This window comes from Bubalus kerabau, chromosome 11 (assembly GCF_029407905.1).
Source record: "Bubalus kerabau isolate K-KA32 ecotype Philippines breed swamp buffalo chromosome 11, PCC_UOA_SB_1v2, whole genome shotgun sequence".
NCBI classification, from domain to species: Eukaryota; Metazoa; Chordata; class Mammalia; order Artiodactyla; family Bovidae; genus Bubalus; species Bubalus kerabau.
The window spans coordinates 70972383-70992248 of record NC_073634.1 but is presented as its reverse complement, the minus strand read 5'-3'; the positions used below and the strand labels follow the sequence as shown (position 1 = coordinate 70992248).

General features: G+C 37.5%; 1 protein-coding gene across 3 annotated transcripts in view; it reads right to left on the bottom strand.

Annotated features, from left to right (window-relative positions):
* ANXA4 (annexin A4) overlaps positions 1 to 19866 on the bottom strand; it is an 81334-nt gene continuing 61468 nt past the window's right edge. For all 3 annotated transcript variants that reach the window (XM_055540542.1, XM_055540544.1, XM_055540543.1), the window contains exons 9-13: positions 19137 to 19230; positions 6388 to 6483; positions 5745 to 5803; positions 4623 to 4745; positions 1 to 1064 (exon numbers count right to left, since the gene is read on the bottom strand). In XM_055540542.1, the coding sequence (XP_055396517.1) occupies positions 1005 to 1064; positions 4623 to 4745; positions 5745 to 5803; positions 6388 to 6483; positions 19137 to 19230 (432 nt within the window). In that variant the 3' untranslated portion in view covers positions 1 to 1004. The remainder of the gene's footprint in view (positions 1065 to 4622; positions 4746 to 5744; positions 5804 to 6387; positions 6484 to 19136; positions 19231 to 19866) is intronic.

The following is a 19866-nucleotide window of genomic DNA, read 5'->3' as shown; positions in this document are numbered from 1 at the left end:
GACACCATATTTTATTGGAATTATTTTTCTGTGTTGTATGCAAACTGAACTTTTAAATTAAATCCAAGTACACCTTTACAATAATTCTAGAGTTGAAAGCCACAGTGCAAGTGTAAATCAACAAAATCCAAGTATTCAAATCAACAAAATTAAAAATGATTAAAAAAATTATTTTTAGCACAAAAATGTAAATTCAGAGCACTACACCATCACCAGAATATGTAGTTTGACACTTAATTTTTTCACATTCATCTTCAAGCTGGCTTAAGACCATTATTATTATTATATTATTAACCCTAATATTGTGGAATGTTCAGCATTTATGTTTGGTAGTCAGACATATATGATCTGTATAACCACAGAGTTGAATTTGTTCAGACAAGTCAATGAGTTTGTTATACTTCAACCTGGAGAGTCTAACTGACCTTAATGTAAGATGTGATGGAGGGAGTCTCCAATGCTGAACTTAGTACTAAGATCAACTAGCACTTTATATGAAAACCGAAACAAAGCAGATGTGTAGATGCTTTCAAACAATGACTATGTAAAATACCAAACTGGATAGCTATTCTTACTAACTAGACGATGACAATTTCAAATCAAGAAATTACTAGCCACTCTTAATAATAGAATGAGGGAATAAAAGAGATTTTAGAACAGTCTTCCACTTCAATAGTTTTCTCCAAAAAGAAAATATGAAATAATGTAATATATCCCAATTTCTGTGAAACACAAACAGGAAGAGATCTGTTGAAAACATGGAGCACATTCTTATTTCTAATCTGAAATCTCCTTTTAGGTTTTATGAGCTTTGAAATGCAAGTACAGCTTTAAAGCATCATAGTGGGTAATTATAGATGAATAATAATATAGGCTATATCCTAGGAGGCATCTGTAGGCGTTTTAATTGGAAATAAGCATTCTGAGATAATGCTAATAGCAGTGTAGAAAATTAAGTTAAAAAGAATTCAAAGTGTAGGGAATCTTCCTGGGCTTTCTGGATTTTAATCATCTCCTCCACAGAGAATGAGCAGCACCTTCCTGTAGTCTCCGGATGTGTCACCCTGGTGGAGGTGGGTGGCGGGGGGGAGAAGAAAAGCAGAGTTACAGTCAGAGAAACGGGCTTCAAAATAGAATATACAGTTCAAAGTCACCTAGGTTAACTTTTCCAGTCTTGCCTGTATTTTTCTAGGAGAGGTTTTTTTTTAATGATATTTGTTATTTTTTATTACAAAAAGAACACTTATTCAATGTAGAAAATAAAGACATAAAAGAATATAAAAATCATCCATAATTCCAACATCTAGAGATTACTATGCCTAACATTTTAGTTTTTGTATATCCTTCCTGACTTTTTTCTATGCATATAGATTCCTACATGATGAGATTGTAGTATTCATCTGTATTCTGTTTTTTTACTTAGTATTGCTGATTTCCCATTATTAAATATTCCTCCACAACATCATTCCTTAATGGTTACAGAGTGTTCCATTTTACATAGGTAAGATAATTTATTTGATCTCCCCCCATTGGATATTTATGTTGTTTCCAATTTTTCACTATTTAAAACACTGCTGTAATAAACATTTTTGTGCATTTTCTTAATAATTTATTCAGAATAAATTTTCATAAAATGGGAATTTCCAGATTAATGATCATGCATTTTCCTTTAATATGGTTTGCAAAATAGCCTTCTAGAAAGGAGAAATAATTTTTACGTAGGATTTTTCATGGTCTAAATAATAGATCAGTTTTTGTTAGTGCTTCATGGGTGACTAGAAAAGATGGGATTGGATTCAAAGTTTAATGTATATTATTCAAACCTTAATACACCCTTGTTGATACTTTGCCTCATTGATCTGTCAAAAGATAAGGATGTGTTAAACGTATCCAGCAAAGTATCCCCATCAATATCTTCTTCTGAAGTCTCAAGTTTCTTATTTGTATATTTGAATGCAATACTGTTTGGCACCTAACGTTTCATGGTAGTTTAATCTTGGTTGTAATGTGTAGCTTTCATCAATATACAGTGGTCCACTTTTTCTCTGTTTAATGCTTTTCCCCCTTCAATTCTTTTTTTTTCTGGGCATGCCGCACAACACGAGGGATCCCAACTAGGGACTGAGTTCATGCTCCTTGCATTGGGAGCCCAGAGTCTCAGCCACTGGACTGCTAGGGAAGTCCTGAATTATTCTTTTTACTTATAGTATAACCCCTGCTTTCCTTTCATTTGTCTAATGTTCTTTTCCCTGGCTTTTTTTTTTTTTTTAAACTTCTTACATATCACTGTATTTCAGTTCTTTATAAACAGTATACAGTAGGATTTTGTATTTTTATCTAATCTGGGAGTTTATTAATTATCATAACTTATGTTTTTAACCTCATTTCTGTCTTTTTTATATTATTTACATATTTTATATTTCTATCCTGCTCCTTTTGGCAATTGTTATTGAATGGGCCACGTAGTCTTTATTTTTAGACTTTCCAGTGTTGTATGATATGAGTGTGTGTAAGCACATATATTTGCATATTTATACACATACAAACACATAATGTAAATATATTTGTTGAGCTGTTTCCCCAAGTTAATATTTTTTACCCCATCATTTTAGGGTCTGTGTAGTATTCCATTGTATAGACTTTCCATAATTTGAGTCATCCCCTATTGGTTAATAAAAATGAAAATAATATGTAATAAACTCTGTAACCTCTAAGCAAGAATTTCCTGTTCCCCTCTTTCTCCAGCCCCTTATAACCTCTAGTGTACTTTCTGTCACTATGAATTTACCTAGTGTAAATATTTCATGTAAGTAGAATCATATACAAGTATTTGTCCTTTTATGTCTGGTTTATTTCACTTAGCATGTTTCCAGAGCTCATCCATGTGTCAGAACCTTCATTCATTTTATGTATGTATCTACCACATTGTAAACATTCATCTGTTAATGGACCCTTGGGTTGTTTTCACTTTTTGGTTACCATGAATAATGTTTACATTGGTGTACAAGCTTGTTTTCATTTCTTTTGAGTATACATGCTTGGGAGTGGAATCGCTGGGTCGTGTGGTAATTCTATGTCTAATTACTTTAGGAAGTACCAAAGTGTTTTCCACAGTGGCTGTACCATGCTACATTCACTCCAGCAATACACAAGGTTCCAATTTGTCCACCAACATTTGTTATTTTTCATTTTTGTTTTAATTATAACCATGTTAGTAGGTATGAAGATATTCAAACCCTCTGTGATTTTTTAATTGGACTGTCTGTCTCTTTGTTATTGTGTTGTAGGAGTTCTTTATATATTCTGGATAGTAAACTCTTATTAGATATGATTTGTAAATATTTTCTCCCACTCTGTGCATTAGTGCACCTTTATCTTATTACTTCCCCTAAAGAAATTCTTAAAAAAAAAAAAAAGAAATTCTTAAACACTAACAATAGCTAAATAAGAGGTATAGTTTATTTTTTAAGCATTTATTGCCAAGTTGCCTCCTAGGAAAGTTAGACTAGTTTACAGTGCTTCCGTAATAGATGGTGAGTTTTCCCGAAGCCTTTCTCAATGCTGGCTATGATCTCTTTAAACTTTGTGAAGGTATTTAGGGGAAAATGATGATCCATTCTTATTTGTAATCTATCATGTATTAGTGAAATTAAACATTGTCCATATTCAGTGTTCATTTAGTGTTTCATCTTTCATAGAGCTCATGTTTTCTTTTTGTCCAAGTTTTCCTTTTGGATTTTTTTTCCTTTTTCTTAGTAATTTGTACAAGCTCTTCAGATAGGGATATTAACCCTATATTATATGTTACAAATATTTGCCCATAGCTTCATGTATGGTCATCCTTGAATCTTAAAATTATTTTACTTACAGCTAGCTATATTTCAGCACTGCAAAATAAAATGACCTCACAGATTGTACAGAAGTAGAAACAAGTTTCTGAATGCCTTGTAGACATAGTTAGAAACTTTGCAGTTCAAATCACCCAGTAGCTACACCTCTCCAAGCTATGAGTAGGATTCAGAATATTTAATTCACAGATCAAATCCTGACTTGACATTTACTATGCTGGCAACACCAGCTTCTAGGGACATGAGTCTTGGTTTCATATTTCATATTCCTTCTGGTTTCCTCAAAGGCAAAATCCCAGTAATGAGGGGTTTTGAGAAATGTCAATCATTTCTCATTACTCCCCACGCCATGTTAGGATGAGAAGTCTGGTGCCAGGTAAAGAACAGCAATCCAGGATAACCGTCATGTTTTCCCTTATTTTCAGCAGACCTCAGCTGGCCCAGGATGAGGTTCTGGATGACTGATTCAGTAGCTTACCTTTTATTGTAAGCAGGTAGAAATGGAAATTGTGCTCTTAAGACCATTCATTAAAATATAATCTTTCTCTGTCTGGGATCCACATGAAATAATTACTATATTTCGAAGGCAAGTATTTTCAGCTTCTAACCAGGCAGAAAGGTTCACGTCCATGTGAAAGAGAGACTGGAAATATTTGAGAGTACCGTCTTTAAAGGGAAGGATATCTGACAAGAAGGAGATGATAGGAAGTGTCTAAATACCTAGGTCAGAACCTGCTCCTTTCATCAGCATCTTCCCCGACTCCCATGACCCACCTTGATGAAGGAGTATAGAGACTTTCCATAGAGTCTCTTGAAGTTTGCCCGGATGTCCAACATGTCAATCTCCGCTCGAGAAACCATCACTCTGATAAGGGTGTCGTCATCGGTGCCCAAGCCCTAGGGAAGAAACCAGATCCCTGCATAGAGAGCTGAGCTGGTTTTCAGACAGGGCCCTTAGTTAGTCTATCAAGGCAAGATTATGTATCAGTCTTCAACTGACGTCCTTTGGATTACAACCTTAGGGGCCTGTAGAATGTCACTCCTCCTCACAGAGCTCAAGGCTTTCTCCAACTTATCTTTTCAACCCTCTGTGTGCCGACCAGAGGAGACCACCCTCTGCCCTTCTAGAGACATACCCTGTGTTCTCTAGCCCGCCTGCCTCACCTACAGTGATCCACACACCATGTCATCCTTCCCTTCACAGCTTCACCATCCTTCCTACCATGTAAAATCCTCTGATGTAAAACTTCCTTTAAGGCTCTGCTTAAATATACCTGTTCCTTATAAATTCATTTTTGATCCTCACCCCCAAAGAAATTTTTTTTTTTTAAATACCCTTTCCTTTGTGTCCCTATATTTGGATCCTCAGTGACGTCTTACATTCTGTTTTGTTCTTATGGTGTTTTGCACATACCTGCCTTCCTGTCAAGGCTAGAAGTTCTCTGAGAGCAAGGACAGATTTTGATCTCTCTTGCCCCTCAGCAAGAGTGCTTGCACAGAGTACCATTCATGGTTAGGAGTTGGGGCTCTGAAACCGGTCTGCCAGGGTTGGCATTCCTGCTCCATTAGGACCCTGAGCAAATTGCTTAGCCTCTTTATGCCCCAGTTTTCTCATCTATAAAGTGGAAGTTGGTAATGGTACCTGCCCCACAGAGCTGTTGTGGGGATAAAATTGTACATATAAAGCATTAGGAAGAGTGATCACACATTATGTAAGTACTTAATACATATTATCTAGCATTATTATTAGCAAGCACTCAGTGAAGTATTTGAAGAATTGAACTGAATAGCTCAAGGTGATTTTGGCTACTTTGTGTGGGGTATGTAAATAAGCATACGAAGGTGGACATATAAGACCCTCAGAGCCATTCAGACACCAACAACGAGGCCATTTACCTTCATGGATTTATAAAGCCTTTCAGCAAAATATGCAGATTTGTTCCTCATGCACTTTACTGTCAAGAGAATAAAAAAAATGAAAAAATTACAGATAAAATCTACAAGAAAAAAGTGACAGTTGTTCTCATTGGTTCTACAAGGTCTGAAATAGTATCTCTTGATTGTTTTGTTGGAAAAATGTAGCCAACAATGTTTTATGAGCATAGAATATGCTAAATGCATTTTCATAGGTGGAAAGTACCCTAAATTTATTGTCAAGTTCCTGAAGAAATACTTATTAAAGGCCATTAAAGCAAAGGCACCAAAAAATTTCAAACAGATTATTGTTATCTGTACCATATGAAATAGTTATTAGTTCTAACCATTCACAGACTTGCAAGAAGCAGCTAGTATAGGATTAACCTTTCCATGTATTGAGATATAAAGGCACAAAGGATATAAAAATATATAAAGCCACATGGTACAATAACAATCAGGCTGTATATAGTATTTCTCACTTAAAATTCTTGCACATCATGAGTGCTTTAAAAAATTTTTTATCCCTGAAAAAAAATGTCTACAACCCATGATGACAAATTGAGAACAAGGAGGAAAGTCTGTAAACATTTGTTTCTCCACTCCCCATTTCCTACCAGCTTACCTATGGCCAGGAGAGCATCTTCAAAGCTGCCAGATGTTTCAGATTTAATACTCTGTTCAATATCCTTTTGTGCTATCCTTTTGTATTCATCAAACACTACAAACAATAACAAAATGAAATTATAAAAAAAAAAAGAATAGAGGAAACTAAAATGTTTACTAGAAAGAGAATTTTTAACTACACTTTACTGGTTATTCTCTGGCATTTTTCAAGAGGAAACTAGTTAGCAACGTGGACAAGAACCAGGGTGCCTCCAACAAGGGGAAGGGGCCAGAGGAGATGTGGAAGAAATGTGAATCTTGGAAGACATAAGGCAAGTCATTTCCCTTGTGTGGGACTCTGTTTTCACCAAATAAAGTGGAGATTTATGAGTGAAGTGTATCTGGAGAGACACTTTCTTTTCTCATTGTTTCCTTAATAAGCAGAATGTGTCTCTTCTTTAATTTTTGCCTTGGCAATCACCTGTATATTCATCTTCCTTTCAGCTCATCAAAACTAGAGTAATTCCTATTTACATTAAGACATGGAAGCACCTAAATGTTCATCAACAAGTAAATGGATAAAGAAGATGTGATATATATAAACACACACACACACACACACACACACACACATACACACAACAGAATATTACTCAGCCATCAAAAAGAATGAAATAATGCCATCTGCAGCAATATGGATGGCATAGAGATTATCATACTAAGCGAAGTCAGAGAAAAACAAATACTATATGATATCACTTATAAGTGGAATCTAAAAAAAGGATACAAATAAACTTATTTACATAACAGATGCAGATTCAAAGATATAGAAAACAAACTTATGGTTACCAAAAGGAAAATGCAGGGGAGGGAAAAATTGGGAGTTTTGGATTAGCAGATAAAAATTACTATATATAAAATAGATAAACAACAATATTCTACTGTAGAGCACAGGGAACTATATTTGGTATCTTGTAATAACCTATAAAGGATAATCTGAAGAAGAATATATATACATGTACACATACACCTAACTGAATCACTGCTGCATAGTGGAAAGTAACAACATTGTAAATCAACTATATATATTTTTTTAAATTAGAGCAAGTCAACCTTTTCTAAACTTAGTCACATTTGATAATATCTGGTTGCATCTTTTAATAGACTTTAACATAACTAAAAATTCTGTCCTTTCTTAACAAATATTTTTAAATATTAAGGGTCTTGCCATGTGGCTCAGTGGTAAAGAATCCAACTACCAATGCATGAGAGGTGGATTTGATCCCTGAGTAGGGAAGATTCCCTGGAGGAGGAAATGGCAACCCACTCTAGTATTCTTGCCAGGGAAATCCCATGGACAGAGGCGCCTGGTGGACCGCAGTCCATGCGGTTGCAAAGAGTCAGACACAACTGAGCAACTAGGCACACACACACACTTTAAAATGTTATATGCATATTTTCCTCCTTTGCTGCCTCCTCTGGAGCCTACTTAGAGTGTGTATCTGATCTTCTTATCACTGCTTTCTTTGGAATGCTATCCCGCAATCCCAACAGTGATTCTCACAGCTGTCAAACCAGGGACACTCCTTTCACTGAACATATACCATAAGCTCTAACAACTGAGTGAGCAGTTCATTCAACTAGGACCAATCAGCCTTACTCTCCTGGAAATTTTTTGACTGAGCAGACCATGAGGATGGCTAAAAGCACAGTAATTTTTAACCTTGGAGAATGTAAGCATCACCTGGGAAACCCGTTAAACTGCTTGGGTGTCACTCTCAGAAATTCTAAATCAGCCTATCTGAAGTAGGGGTTCAAGAATCAGCATTTTAATTTTATTTTTACTTTTTTTGGCTGTACTGGGTTTTGGTTGCTTCACTTGGGCTTTATCTAGTTGCAGTGAGTGAGAGTTATTCTCTAGTTGTAGGGCTCAGACTTCTCACTGCGGTGGCTTTTCTTGTTGCAAGAAGCACAGAATCTAGGGCGTGCCAGCTCAGTAGTTGTGGCACACGGGCTTAGTTGCTCTACAGTATGTGGCATCTTCCCAGACCAGAGATGGAATCCATGTTCCCTGCATTGGTAGGCAGATTCTTGGACCACCAGGGAACTCCAAGAATCAGCATTTTTAATTAAAACCTGATTTTTGAAAACTCTGCCTTAGAAATGAATCCATGACTCCCTTCTACTGAGATTTCCCAGAACTGCCTTGATTTCTAGTCTTTCTAGAGCTGTTCAGCTCTCTTCAGTACAGTGAACTGCTAGCATTTTCCATGTCCTTTTTTATCCCATTCTATATTGTCTCCTCTTTTCCTATGTAATTATTTAGTGTGTATCACTTGGAATTAAAAAATCTAATTGACACATTTTCTAAGCCTTAGTTTTCTCTACTCTAAAATGGGGAAAAGAAGAGAAGCAAAAGGCAAAGGAGAAAAGGAAAGATATATCCATCTGAATGCAGAGTTCCAAAGAACAGCAAGGAGAGATAAGAAAGCCTTCCTCAGTGATCAATGCAAAGAAATAGAGGAAAAGAATAGAATGGGAAAGACTAGAGATCTCTTCAAGAAAATTAGAGATACCAATGGAACATTTCTTGCAAAGATAGGCACCAATAAAGGACAGAAATGGTATGGACTTAACAGAAGCAGAAGATATTAAGAAGAGGTGGCAAAACAGTTGATTCATTGGAAAAGACCCTGATGCTGGGAGGGATTGGGGGCAGGAGGAGAAGGGGACGACAGAGGATGAGATGGCTGGATGGCATCACTGACTCGATGGACGTGAGTCTCAGTGAACTCTGGGAGTTGGTGATGGACAGGGAGGCCTGGAGTGCTGCGATTCATGGGGTCGCAAAGAGTCGGACACGACTGAGCGACTGATCTGATCTGATCCAAAAAAGATCTTCACAACCCAGATAACCATGATGGAATGATCAATCACCTAGAGCCAAACATCCTGGAATGCAAAATCAAGTGGGCCTTAGGAAGTATCACTCCGAACAAAGCTAGCGGAGGTGATGGAATTCCAGTTGAGCTATTTCAAATCCTAAAAGATGATGCGGAGGGAGGAGCTAAGATGGCAGAGGAGTAGGAATGGGGAGAACACTTTCTCCCCCACAAATTCATCAAAAGAACATTTAAACACCAAGTAAATTCCACAAAACAACTTCTGAATGCCGGCAGAGGACATCAGGCACCCAGAAAAGCAACCCAAGTCTTTGAAAGGAGATTTTTAATTTATGCTTTTTGGTATTTGTTATCAATTTTGTACCTGTATTTTCTTTATAATTTATGCGACTTTGTTCTTGTTTGTTTTTTTTCTCTCTCTTTTTCTTCTTCTTTTTTTAACATTGTATTTTTGAAATTCCAAACTCTACTCTAGATTTTTAACTTTTGCTTTTTGGTATTTGTTATCAATTTTGAACCTATATTTTCTTTATAATTTTCACAACCTTGTTTGTTTTTGTTTGTTCGTTTTTTCTCTCTTTCTTTTCCTTCTTCTTTTCTTTAACATTGTATTTTTGAAATTCCAAACTCTACTCTAGATTTTTAATTTTTGCTTTTATGTATTTGTTACCAATTTTGTACCTTTAAGAACCCAATCTTCAGTACCCATTTATCACTAGGGAGCGAGATTACTGGCTTAACTGCTCTCTCTCCCTTTGGACTCTCCTTTTTCTCCACCAGGTTGCCTGTGTCTCCTCTCTAACCCCTCTCTACTCTACCCAACTCTGTGAATTTCTGTGTGTTCCAGATGGTGGAGAACACTTAGGGAATGATTACTGGCTGGATCTGTCTCCCTCCTTTTCATTCCCCCCTTTTATCCTTCTGGCCACCTCTGTCACCTTCCTCCTTCTTCTCTTCTCTGTATAACTCTGTGAACAACTCTGAGTGGTCCAGTTGTGGAGTGCACATAAGGAAGAGATTACTGGATAGCCCACTCTCTCCTCTATTGATCCCACCTCATCTCATTCGGGTCACCTCTAACTCCCTCCTCCCTCTTCTCTTCTCCATGTAACGCTGTGAACCACTCTGGGTGACCCTCACGGTAGACAAACTTTTCATCTTTAACGTAGATGTTTTATCAATGGTGCTGTATAGAAGGAGAAGCTATGAAACTACTGTAAAAATAAGACCGATAACTGGAAGCAGGAGGCTTAAGTCCAAACCCTGACTCCAGGGAGCTCCTGACTCCAAGGAACATTAATTGACAGGAGCTCATCAAATGCCTCCATACCTGCACTGAAACCAAGCACCACACAAGGGCCAACAAGTTCCAGGGCAAGACATACCAAGCAAATTCTCCAGCAACAAGGAACACAGCCCAGAGCTCCAAGATACAGGCAGCCCAAAGTCACCCCAAAACCATAGACATCCCATAACTCATTACAGGACATTTCATTGCACTCCAGAGAGAAGAAATACAGCTCCACCCGCCAGAACACCGACACAAGCTTCCCTAACCAAGAAACCTTGACAAGCCACCTGTACAAACTCACACAGAGCGAGGAAACGCCACAATAAAGAGAACTCCACAAACTGCCAGAATACAGAAAGGACACCCCAAACTCAGCAATTTAAACAAGATGAAGAGACAGAGGAATACCCAGCAGATAAAGGAACAGGATAAATGCCCACCAAGCCAAACAAAAGAGGAAGAGATAGGGAATCTACCTGATAAAGAATTCCGAATAATGATAGTGAAATTGATCCAAAATCTTGAAATCAAAATGGAATCACAGATAAATAGCCTGGAGACAAAGATTGAGAAGATGCAAGAAAGGTTTAACAAGGACCTAGAAGAAATAAAAGAGAGTCAATATATAATGAATAATGCAATAAATGAAATTAAAAACACTCTGGAGGCAACAAATAGTAGAATAACAGAGGCAGAAGATAGGATTAGTGAATTAGAAGATAGAATGGTAGAAATAAATGAATCAGAGAGGATGAAAGAAAAACGAATTAAAAGAAATGAGGACAATCTCAGAGACCTCCAGGACAATATTAAACGCTACAACATTCGAATCATAGGGGTCCCAGAAGAAGAAGACAAAAAGAAAGACCATGAGAAAATACTTGAAGAGATAATTGTTGAAAACTTCCCTAAAATGGGGAAGGAAATAATCACCCAAGTCCAAGAAACCCAGAGAGTCCCAAACAGGATTAACCCAAGGCGAAACACCCCAAGACACATATTAATCAAATTAACAAAGATCAAACACAAAGAACAAATATTAAAAGCAGCAAGGGAAAACCAACAAATAACACACAAGGGAATTCCCATAAGAATAACAGCTGATCTTTCAATAGAAACTCTTCAAGCCAGGAGGGGATGGCAAGACATACTTAAAGTGATGAAAGAAAATAACCTACAGCCCAGATTATTGTACCCAGCAAGGATCTCATTCAAATATGAAGGAGAAATCAAAAGCTTTTCAGACAAGCAAAAGCTGAGCGAATTCAGCACCATCAAACCAGCTCTCCAACAAATACTAAAGGATATTCTCTAGACAGGAAACACAAAAACAGTGTATAAAATCGAACCCAAAACAATAAAGTAAATGGCAACGGGATCATACTTATCAGTAATTACCTTAAACGTAAATGGGTTGAATGCCCCAACCAAAAGACAAAGACTGGCTGAATGGATACAAAAACAAGACCCCTACATATGTTGTCTACAAGAGACCCACCTCAAAACAGGGGACACATACAGACTGAAAGTGAAGGGCTGGAAAAAGATTTTCCATGCAAATAGGGACCAAAAGAAAGCAGGAGTAGCAATACTTATATCAGATAAAATAGACTTTAAAACAAAGGCTGTGAAAAGAGACAAAGATGGTCACTACATAATGATCAAAGGATCAATCCAAGAAGAAGATATAACAATTATAAATATATATGCACCCAACACGGGAGCGCCGCAATATGTAAGACAAATGCTAACAAGTATGAAAGGAGAAATTAACAATAACACAATAATAGTGGGAGACTTTAATACCCCACTCACACCTATGGATAGATCAACTAAACAGAAAATTAACAAGGAAACACAAACTTTAAATGATACAATAGACCAGTTAGACCTAATTGATATCTATAGGACATTTCATCCCAAAACAATGAATTTCACCTTTTTCTCAAGCGCACATGGAACCTTCTCCAGGATAGATCACATCCTAGGCCATAAATCTAGCCTTGGTAAATTCAAAAAAATAGAAATCATTCCAAGCATCTTTTCTGACCACAATGCAGTAAGATTAGATCTCAATTACAGGAGAAAAACTATTAAAAATTCCAACATATGGAGGCTGAACAACATGCTGCTGAATAACCAACAAATCACAGAAGAAATAAAAAAAGAAATCAAAATTTGCATAGAAACGAATGAAAATGAAAACAGAACAACCCAAAACCTATGGGACACTTTAAAAGCAGTCCTAAGGGGAAAGTTCATAGCAATACAGGCATACCTCAAGAAACAAGAAAAAAGTCAAATAAATAACCTAACCCTACACCTAAAGCAACTAGAAAAGGAAGAAATGAAGAACCCCAGGGTTAGTAGAAGGAAAGAAATCTTAAAAATTAGGGCAGAAATAAATGCAAAAGAAACAAAAGAGACCATAGCAAAAATCAACAAAACCAAAAGCTGGTTCTTTGAAAGGATAAATAAAATTGACAAACCATTAGCCAGACTCATCAAGAAACAAAGGGAGAAAAATCAAATCAATAAAATTAGAAATGAAAATGGAGAGATCACAACAGACAACACAGAAATACAAAGGATCATAAGAGACTACTATCAACAATTATATGCCAATAAAATGGACAACGAGGAAGAAATGGACAAATTCCTAGAAAAGTACAACTTTCCAAAACTCGACCAGGAAGAAATAGAAAATCTTAACAGACCCATCACAAGCATGGAAATTGAAACTGTAATCAAAAATCTTCCAGCAAACAAAAGCCCAGGTCCAGACGGCTTCACAGCTGAATTCTACCAAAAATTTAGAGAAGAACTAACACCTATCCTGCTCAAACTCTTCCAGAAAATTGCAGAGGATGGTAAACTTCCAAACTCATTCTATGAGGCCACCATCACCCTAATACCAAAACCTGACAAAGATCCCACAAAAAAAGAAAACTACAGGCCAATATCACTGATGAACATAGATGCAAAAATCCTTAACAAAATTCTAGCAATCAGAATCCAACAACACATTAAAAAGATCATACACCATGACCAAGTGGGCTTTATCCCAGGGATGCAAGGATTCTTCAATATCTGCATATCAATCAATGTAATACACCACATTAACAAATTGAAAAATAAAAACCATATGATTATCTCAATAGATGCAGAGAAAGCCTTTGACAAAATTCAACATCCATTTATGATAAAAACTCTCCAGAAAGCAGGACTAGAAGGAACATACCTCAACATAATAAAAGCTATATATGACAAACCCACAGCAAACATTATCCTCAATGGTGAAAAATTGAAAGCATTTCCTCTAAAGTCAGGAACAAGACAAGGGTGCCCACTTTCACCATTACTATTCAACATAGTTTTGGAAGTTTTGGCCACAGCAATCAGAGCAGAAAAAGAAATAAAAGGAATCCAAATTGGAAAAGAAGAAGTAAAACTCTCACTATTTGCAGATGACATGATCCTCTACATAGAAAACCCTAAAGACTCCACCAGAAAATTACTAGAACTAATCAATGATTATAGTAAAGTTGCAGGATATAAAATCAACACACAGAAATCCCTTGCATTCCTATACACTAATAACGAGAAAACAGAAAGAGAAATTAAGGAAACAATTCCATTCACCATTGCATCGGAAAGAATAAAATACTTAGGAATATATCTACCTAAAGAAATTAAAGACCTATATATAGAAAACTATAAAACACTGGTGAAAGAAATCAAAGAGGACACTAATAGATGGAGAAATATACCATGTTCATGGATTGGAAGAATCAATATAGTGAAAATGAGTATACTACCCAAAGCAATTTATAGATTCAGTGCAATCCCCATCAAGCTACCAACGGTATTCTTCACAGAGCTAGAACAAATAATTTCACAATTTGTATGGAAATACAAAAAACCTCGAATAGCCAAAGCTATCTTGAGAAAGAAGAAGGGAACTGGAAGAATCAACCTACTGGACTTCAGGCTCTATTACAAAGCCACAGTTATCAAGACAGTATGGTACTGGCACAAAGACAGAAATATTGATCAATGGAACAAAATAGAAAGCCCAGAGATAAATCCATGCACATATGGACACCTTATCTTTGACAAAGGAGGCAAGAATATACAATAGATTAAAGACAATCTCTTTAACAAGTGGTGCTGGGAAAACTGGTCAACCACTTGTAAAAGAATGAAACTAGAACACTTTCTAACACCATACACAAAAATAAACTCAAAATGGATTAAAGATCTCAACATAAGACCAGAAACTATAAAACTCCTAGAGGAGAACATAAGCAAAACACTCTCCGACATACATCACAGCAGGATCCTCTATGACCCACCTCCCAGAATATTGGAAATAAAAGCAAAAATAAACAAATGGGACCTAATTAAACTTAAAAGCTTCTGCACAACAAAGGAAACTATAAGCAAGGTGAAAAGACAGCCTTCAGAATGGGAGAAGATAATAGCAAATGAAGCAACTGACAAACAACTAATCTCAAAAATATACAAGCAACTGCTACAGCTCAACTCCAGAAAAATAAATGACCCAATCAAAAAATGGGCCAAAGAACTAAATAGACATTTCTCCAAAGAAGACATACAGATGGCTAACAAACACATGAAAAGATGCTCAACATCACTCATTATCAGAGAAATGCAAATCAAAACCACTCTGAGGTACCATTTCACACCAGTCAGAATGGCTGCGATCCAAAAGTCTACAAGCAATAAATGCTGGAGAGGGTGTGGAGAAAAGGGAACCCTCTTACACTGTTGGTGGGAATGCAAACTAGTACAGCCACTATGGAGAATCGTGTGGAGATTCCTTAAAAAACTGGAAATTGAACTGCCTTATGATCCAGCAATCCCACTGCTGGGCATACACACTGAGGAAACCAGAAGGGAAAGAGACACGTGTACCCCAATGTTCATCGCAGCACTGTTTATAATAGCCAGGACATGGAAGCAACCTAGATGCCCATCAGCAGATGAATGGATAAGAAAGCAGTGGTACATATACACAATGGAGTATTACTCAGCCATTAAAAGGAATACATTTGAATCAGTTCTAATGAGGTGGATGAAACTGGAGCCTATTATACAGAGTGAAGTAAGCCAGAAAGAAAAACACCAATACAGTATACTAACACATATATATGGAATTTAGAAAGATGGTAACAATAACCCTGTGTACGAGACAGCAAAAGAGACACCGATGTATAGATCAGTCTTATGGACTCTGTGGGAGAGGGAGAGGGAGAGGGTGGGGAGATTTGGGAGAATGGCATTGAAACATGTATAATATCACATATGAAACGAGTCGCCAGTCAAGGTTCGATGCACGATAGTGGATGCTTGGGGCTGGTACACTGGGACGACCCAGAGGGATGGAATGGGGAGGGAGGAGGGAGGAGGGTTCAGGATGGGGAGCACGGCTATACCTGTGGTGGATTCATTTCGATGTTTGGCAAAACTAATACAATATTGTAAAGTTTAAAAATAAAATAAAATTTAAAAAAAAAGATGATGCTGTGAAAGTGTTGCACTCAATATGCCAGCAAATTTGGAAAACTTAGTAGTGGCCACAGGACTGGAAAAGGTCAGTTTTCATTCCAATCCCAAAGAAAGGCAATGCCAAAGAATGCTCAAATTACCGCACAATTGCACTCATCTCACATGCTAGCTTCCCTTGTGGCTCAGCTGGTAAAGAATCTACCTGCTATGTGGGAGACCTGGGTTCAATCATCCCTGGGTTGGGAAGATCCCCTGGAGAAGGAAAAGGCTACCCACTCCAGTATTCTAGCCTAGAGAATTACATGAACTGCATAGTCCATGGGGTCCCAAAGAGTCGGACATGACTGAGTGACTTTCATTTTCTTTCTTTCACATGCTAGCAAAGTAATACTCAAAATTCTCCAAGCCAGGCTTCAACAGTACGTGAACAGTGAACTTCCAGATGTTCAAGCTGGATTTAGAAAAGGCAGAGGAACCAGAGATCAACTTGCCAACATCTGTTGGGTCATTGAAAAAGCAAGAGAATTCCAGAAAAACATCTATTTCTGCTTTATTGACTATCCCAAAGCCTTTGACTGTGTGGATCACAATAAACTGTGGAAAATTTTGAAAGAGATGGGAATACCAGATCACCTGACCTGCCTCTTGAGAAATTTGTATGCAGGTCAGGAAGCAACAGAACCGGACATGGAACAACAGACTAGTTCCAAATAGGGAAAGGAATACATCAAGGGCATATATTGTCACCCTGCTTATTTAACATATGCAGAGTACATCATGAGAAACGTTGGGCTGGAGGAAGCACAAGCTGGAATCGAGATTGCCGGGAGAGATATCAATCACCTCAGATATGCAGATGACACCACCCTTATGGCAGAAAGCGAAGAAGGACTAAAGAGCCTTTTGATGAAAGTGAAAGAGGAGAGTGAAAAAGTTGGCTTAAAGTTCAACATTCAGAAAACTAAGATCATGGGAAATAGATGGGGAAGCAGTGGAAACAGTGACAGATTTTATTTTGGGGGGCTCCAAAATCATTGCAGATGGTGACTGCAGCCATGAAATTAAAAGACGCTTACTCCTTGGAAGGAAAGTTATGACCAACCTAGACAGCATATTAAAAATCAGAGACATTACTTTGCCAACAAATGTCCATCTAGTCAAGGCTATGGTTTTTCCAGTAGTCATGTATGGATGTGAGAGTTGGACTATAAAGAAAGCTGAGTGCCGAAGAATTGATGCTTTTGAACTGTGGTATTGGAGAATACTCTTGAGGGTCCCTTGGACTGCAAGGAGATTCAACCAGTCCATCCTAAGGGAAATCAGTCCTAAATATTTATTGGAAAAACTGATGCTGAAGCTGAAACGCCAATACTTTGGCCACCTGATGCGAAGAACTGACTCATTGGAGAAGACCCTGATGCTGGGAAAGACTGAAGGCGGGAGGAGAAGGGGACAGTGGAGGATGGCATCACCGACTCAGTGGACGTGAGTTTGAGTAAACTCTGGGAGTTGCTGATGGACAGGGAGGCCTGGCATGTTGCAGTCCACGGGGTTGCAAAGAGTTGGACATGCTGAGCGACTGAACTGAAAATGGGGAAAATAATATCTGCTTTCATTGTTATGTTGCAGCAAACAATACTTATAATATACTAAGCACTGCACCTGGAAGATAGAGAATTAACAAAATTTTAGTTATTATGAATCCTCACTATTGTTGGTTGGTAAGAAAACTATGATGTTTTCTTGGTTCAAATAATGCTTAAAAGATTTCCTTCCAGTGGCTTACAAGCACAAGTTACACCACTGACTTGTGCCTAGAAGCGAAATTGTTAAAAATATATTAATATTTGCATTAAATCCACTTCTGAGGACATGCAGTTCCTGAAAAGTATCACCAGGGGGAGATGTACTTTATTAATAATCAGGCAAGGGAAGGCAAAAAAATAGGGAGCTGAATCAGAAGTTGGTGCATCTAATGATGCTTGTGTGCTCAGTCGTGTCTGACTCTTTGCAACCCCATGGACTGTGGCATGCTTGGCTCCTCTGTCCGTGAAGATTCACCAGGCAAGAATACTGGAGTGGGCTGTCATTCCCTTCTCCAGAGCATCTTCCTGACCCAAGAATTGAACCTGGGTCTCCTACCTTGGCGGGTGGATTCTTTCTGAGCCACCTGGGAAGCCCTGCATCTGATGATAGTTCATGACATTTAATAACTGGAATAATCACTTACTGTCAGTGTGGAATACCTGAAATAATTGCAACTTTCAAATATATTGTAATTTTCAATTATTTTTTAAAGTTTTCAATTTAGCAAACTCATTCGCCTCAAATTTCTTACCAGTTTTGTAAAGTGTGAGTGATTATAAGGGCATGATGAGTTTATAAAATTAGGATATAGCATAAAGACCTAGAGAGCTTATATAAAAGATGAAATATCTTACTAAACCTTTATCACTGTTTACAGGAAGAAAATAAACCAGACAACAAATATTCTACAACTGTATAGTGCCTTTTCCCCAAAGAACTCAAAAGTACATTACAAAGACTAGCACTATCAGAAGCAAAACAGAAACTTTACACATAGGAAACGAAATTTGAAATTATCCACTCTTCATCTTCTGCAACATACCCCCTAAGGAAATTACTTCTATTAGCTTTTACAACTTGGATGTTAAATAGGAATACATGTCAACCAATATTTCTATTTTAATACTTGTTGATGTACTAAAGATTTTGTCTTATATAATTAAATTTAAATGGAGCTACTTTAGAAAAAAAGATTGACTATGGAAGTGAGTTTCCTACAAACTGGAATGCCAAACTTCTATGAACATATCTGCTAATTACTCATAATTAATCTTCCAGCAATTGACTCTCACGCATATCATTGCACTCAACAATTTCCAAGCTAAGACATTTAAGACAGTTCAGTATAATTAGGTCTTTGCACCAAGTAAAGGAAAAAAGTTTATCAGTTACGGGTAATATCATTTTCACTATCTTTCAAATAGTTTCTTTAGAAAAAAAAAGCAAGTGCCTTACCATGCAACAGATGATTTCGATTCCGAGAACAGAGAACAGTTAGAAATTTCACCTCATCTGTCCCCCATTTCTTCTCTCCAGCCTCATACAGGTCCTGAAGCCAAACAAAGCACGAGTTTAAAACACAACAGAGAAGGTGCCAGAACATCTGTAAATATTTCCAGAACTTCAAAGAGTGGGAGTTGGCTTATTTTCCTGGTGACAGGGGTAGAAGTGGTGTTGGCAGTGAGTGGAAATGACTCAGGATTTTTCCTTAGGTATAAGACTAATGGAACTCTATGATATCTCCCGGAGAGTCAGAGCAAACATGCAGACTTTGGTTTAAGACCCAAAAGGAATGCTTAGACTCAGGCTGTTCCATATGGTAGCCACTAACCACATGTGGCTATTTGAATTTTAATTAACTACAGAAAATTTAAAATTCAACCCCCCGGCCATACTAGCCACACGTCAAGTGCTCAGTGGTCACGTGTGGCTAGTGGCTACCCACACTAGACACAGAAGGTGTAGAACATTTTCAACATTAAAGAAAGTTCTACTGGACACCACCACTCTAGAATAACCCGTGATTTACTTCTCTCTAGTGGCACGTGGCTTCTCTCCCCACTATTCATTTATAACCAGCAGCTGGCTTGTTAAATTTCTCAAAATACCCTTCACGGATACATTTTGTCGCTCCTTGGGCTTACCTCCATCTACTCAGCTGTTTCTTCACCTTCCTCTCTGCTGC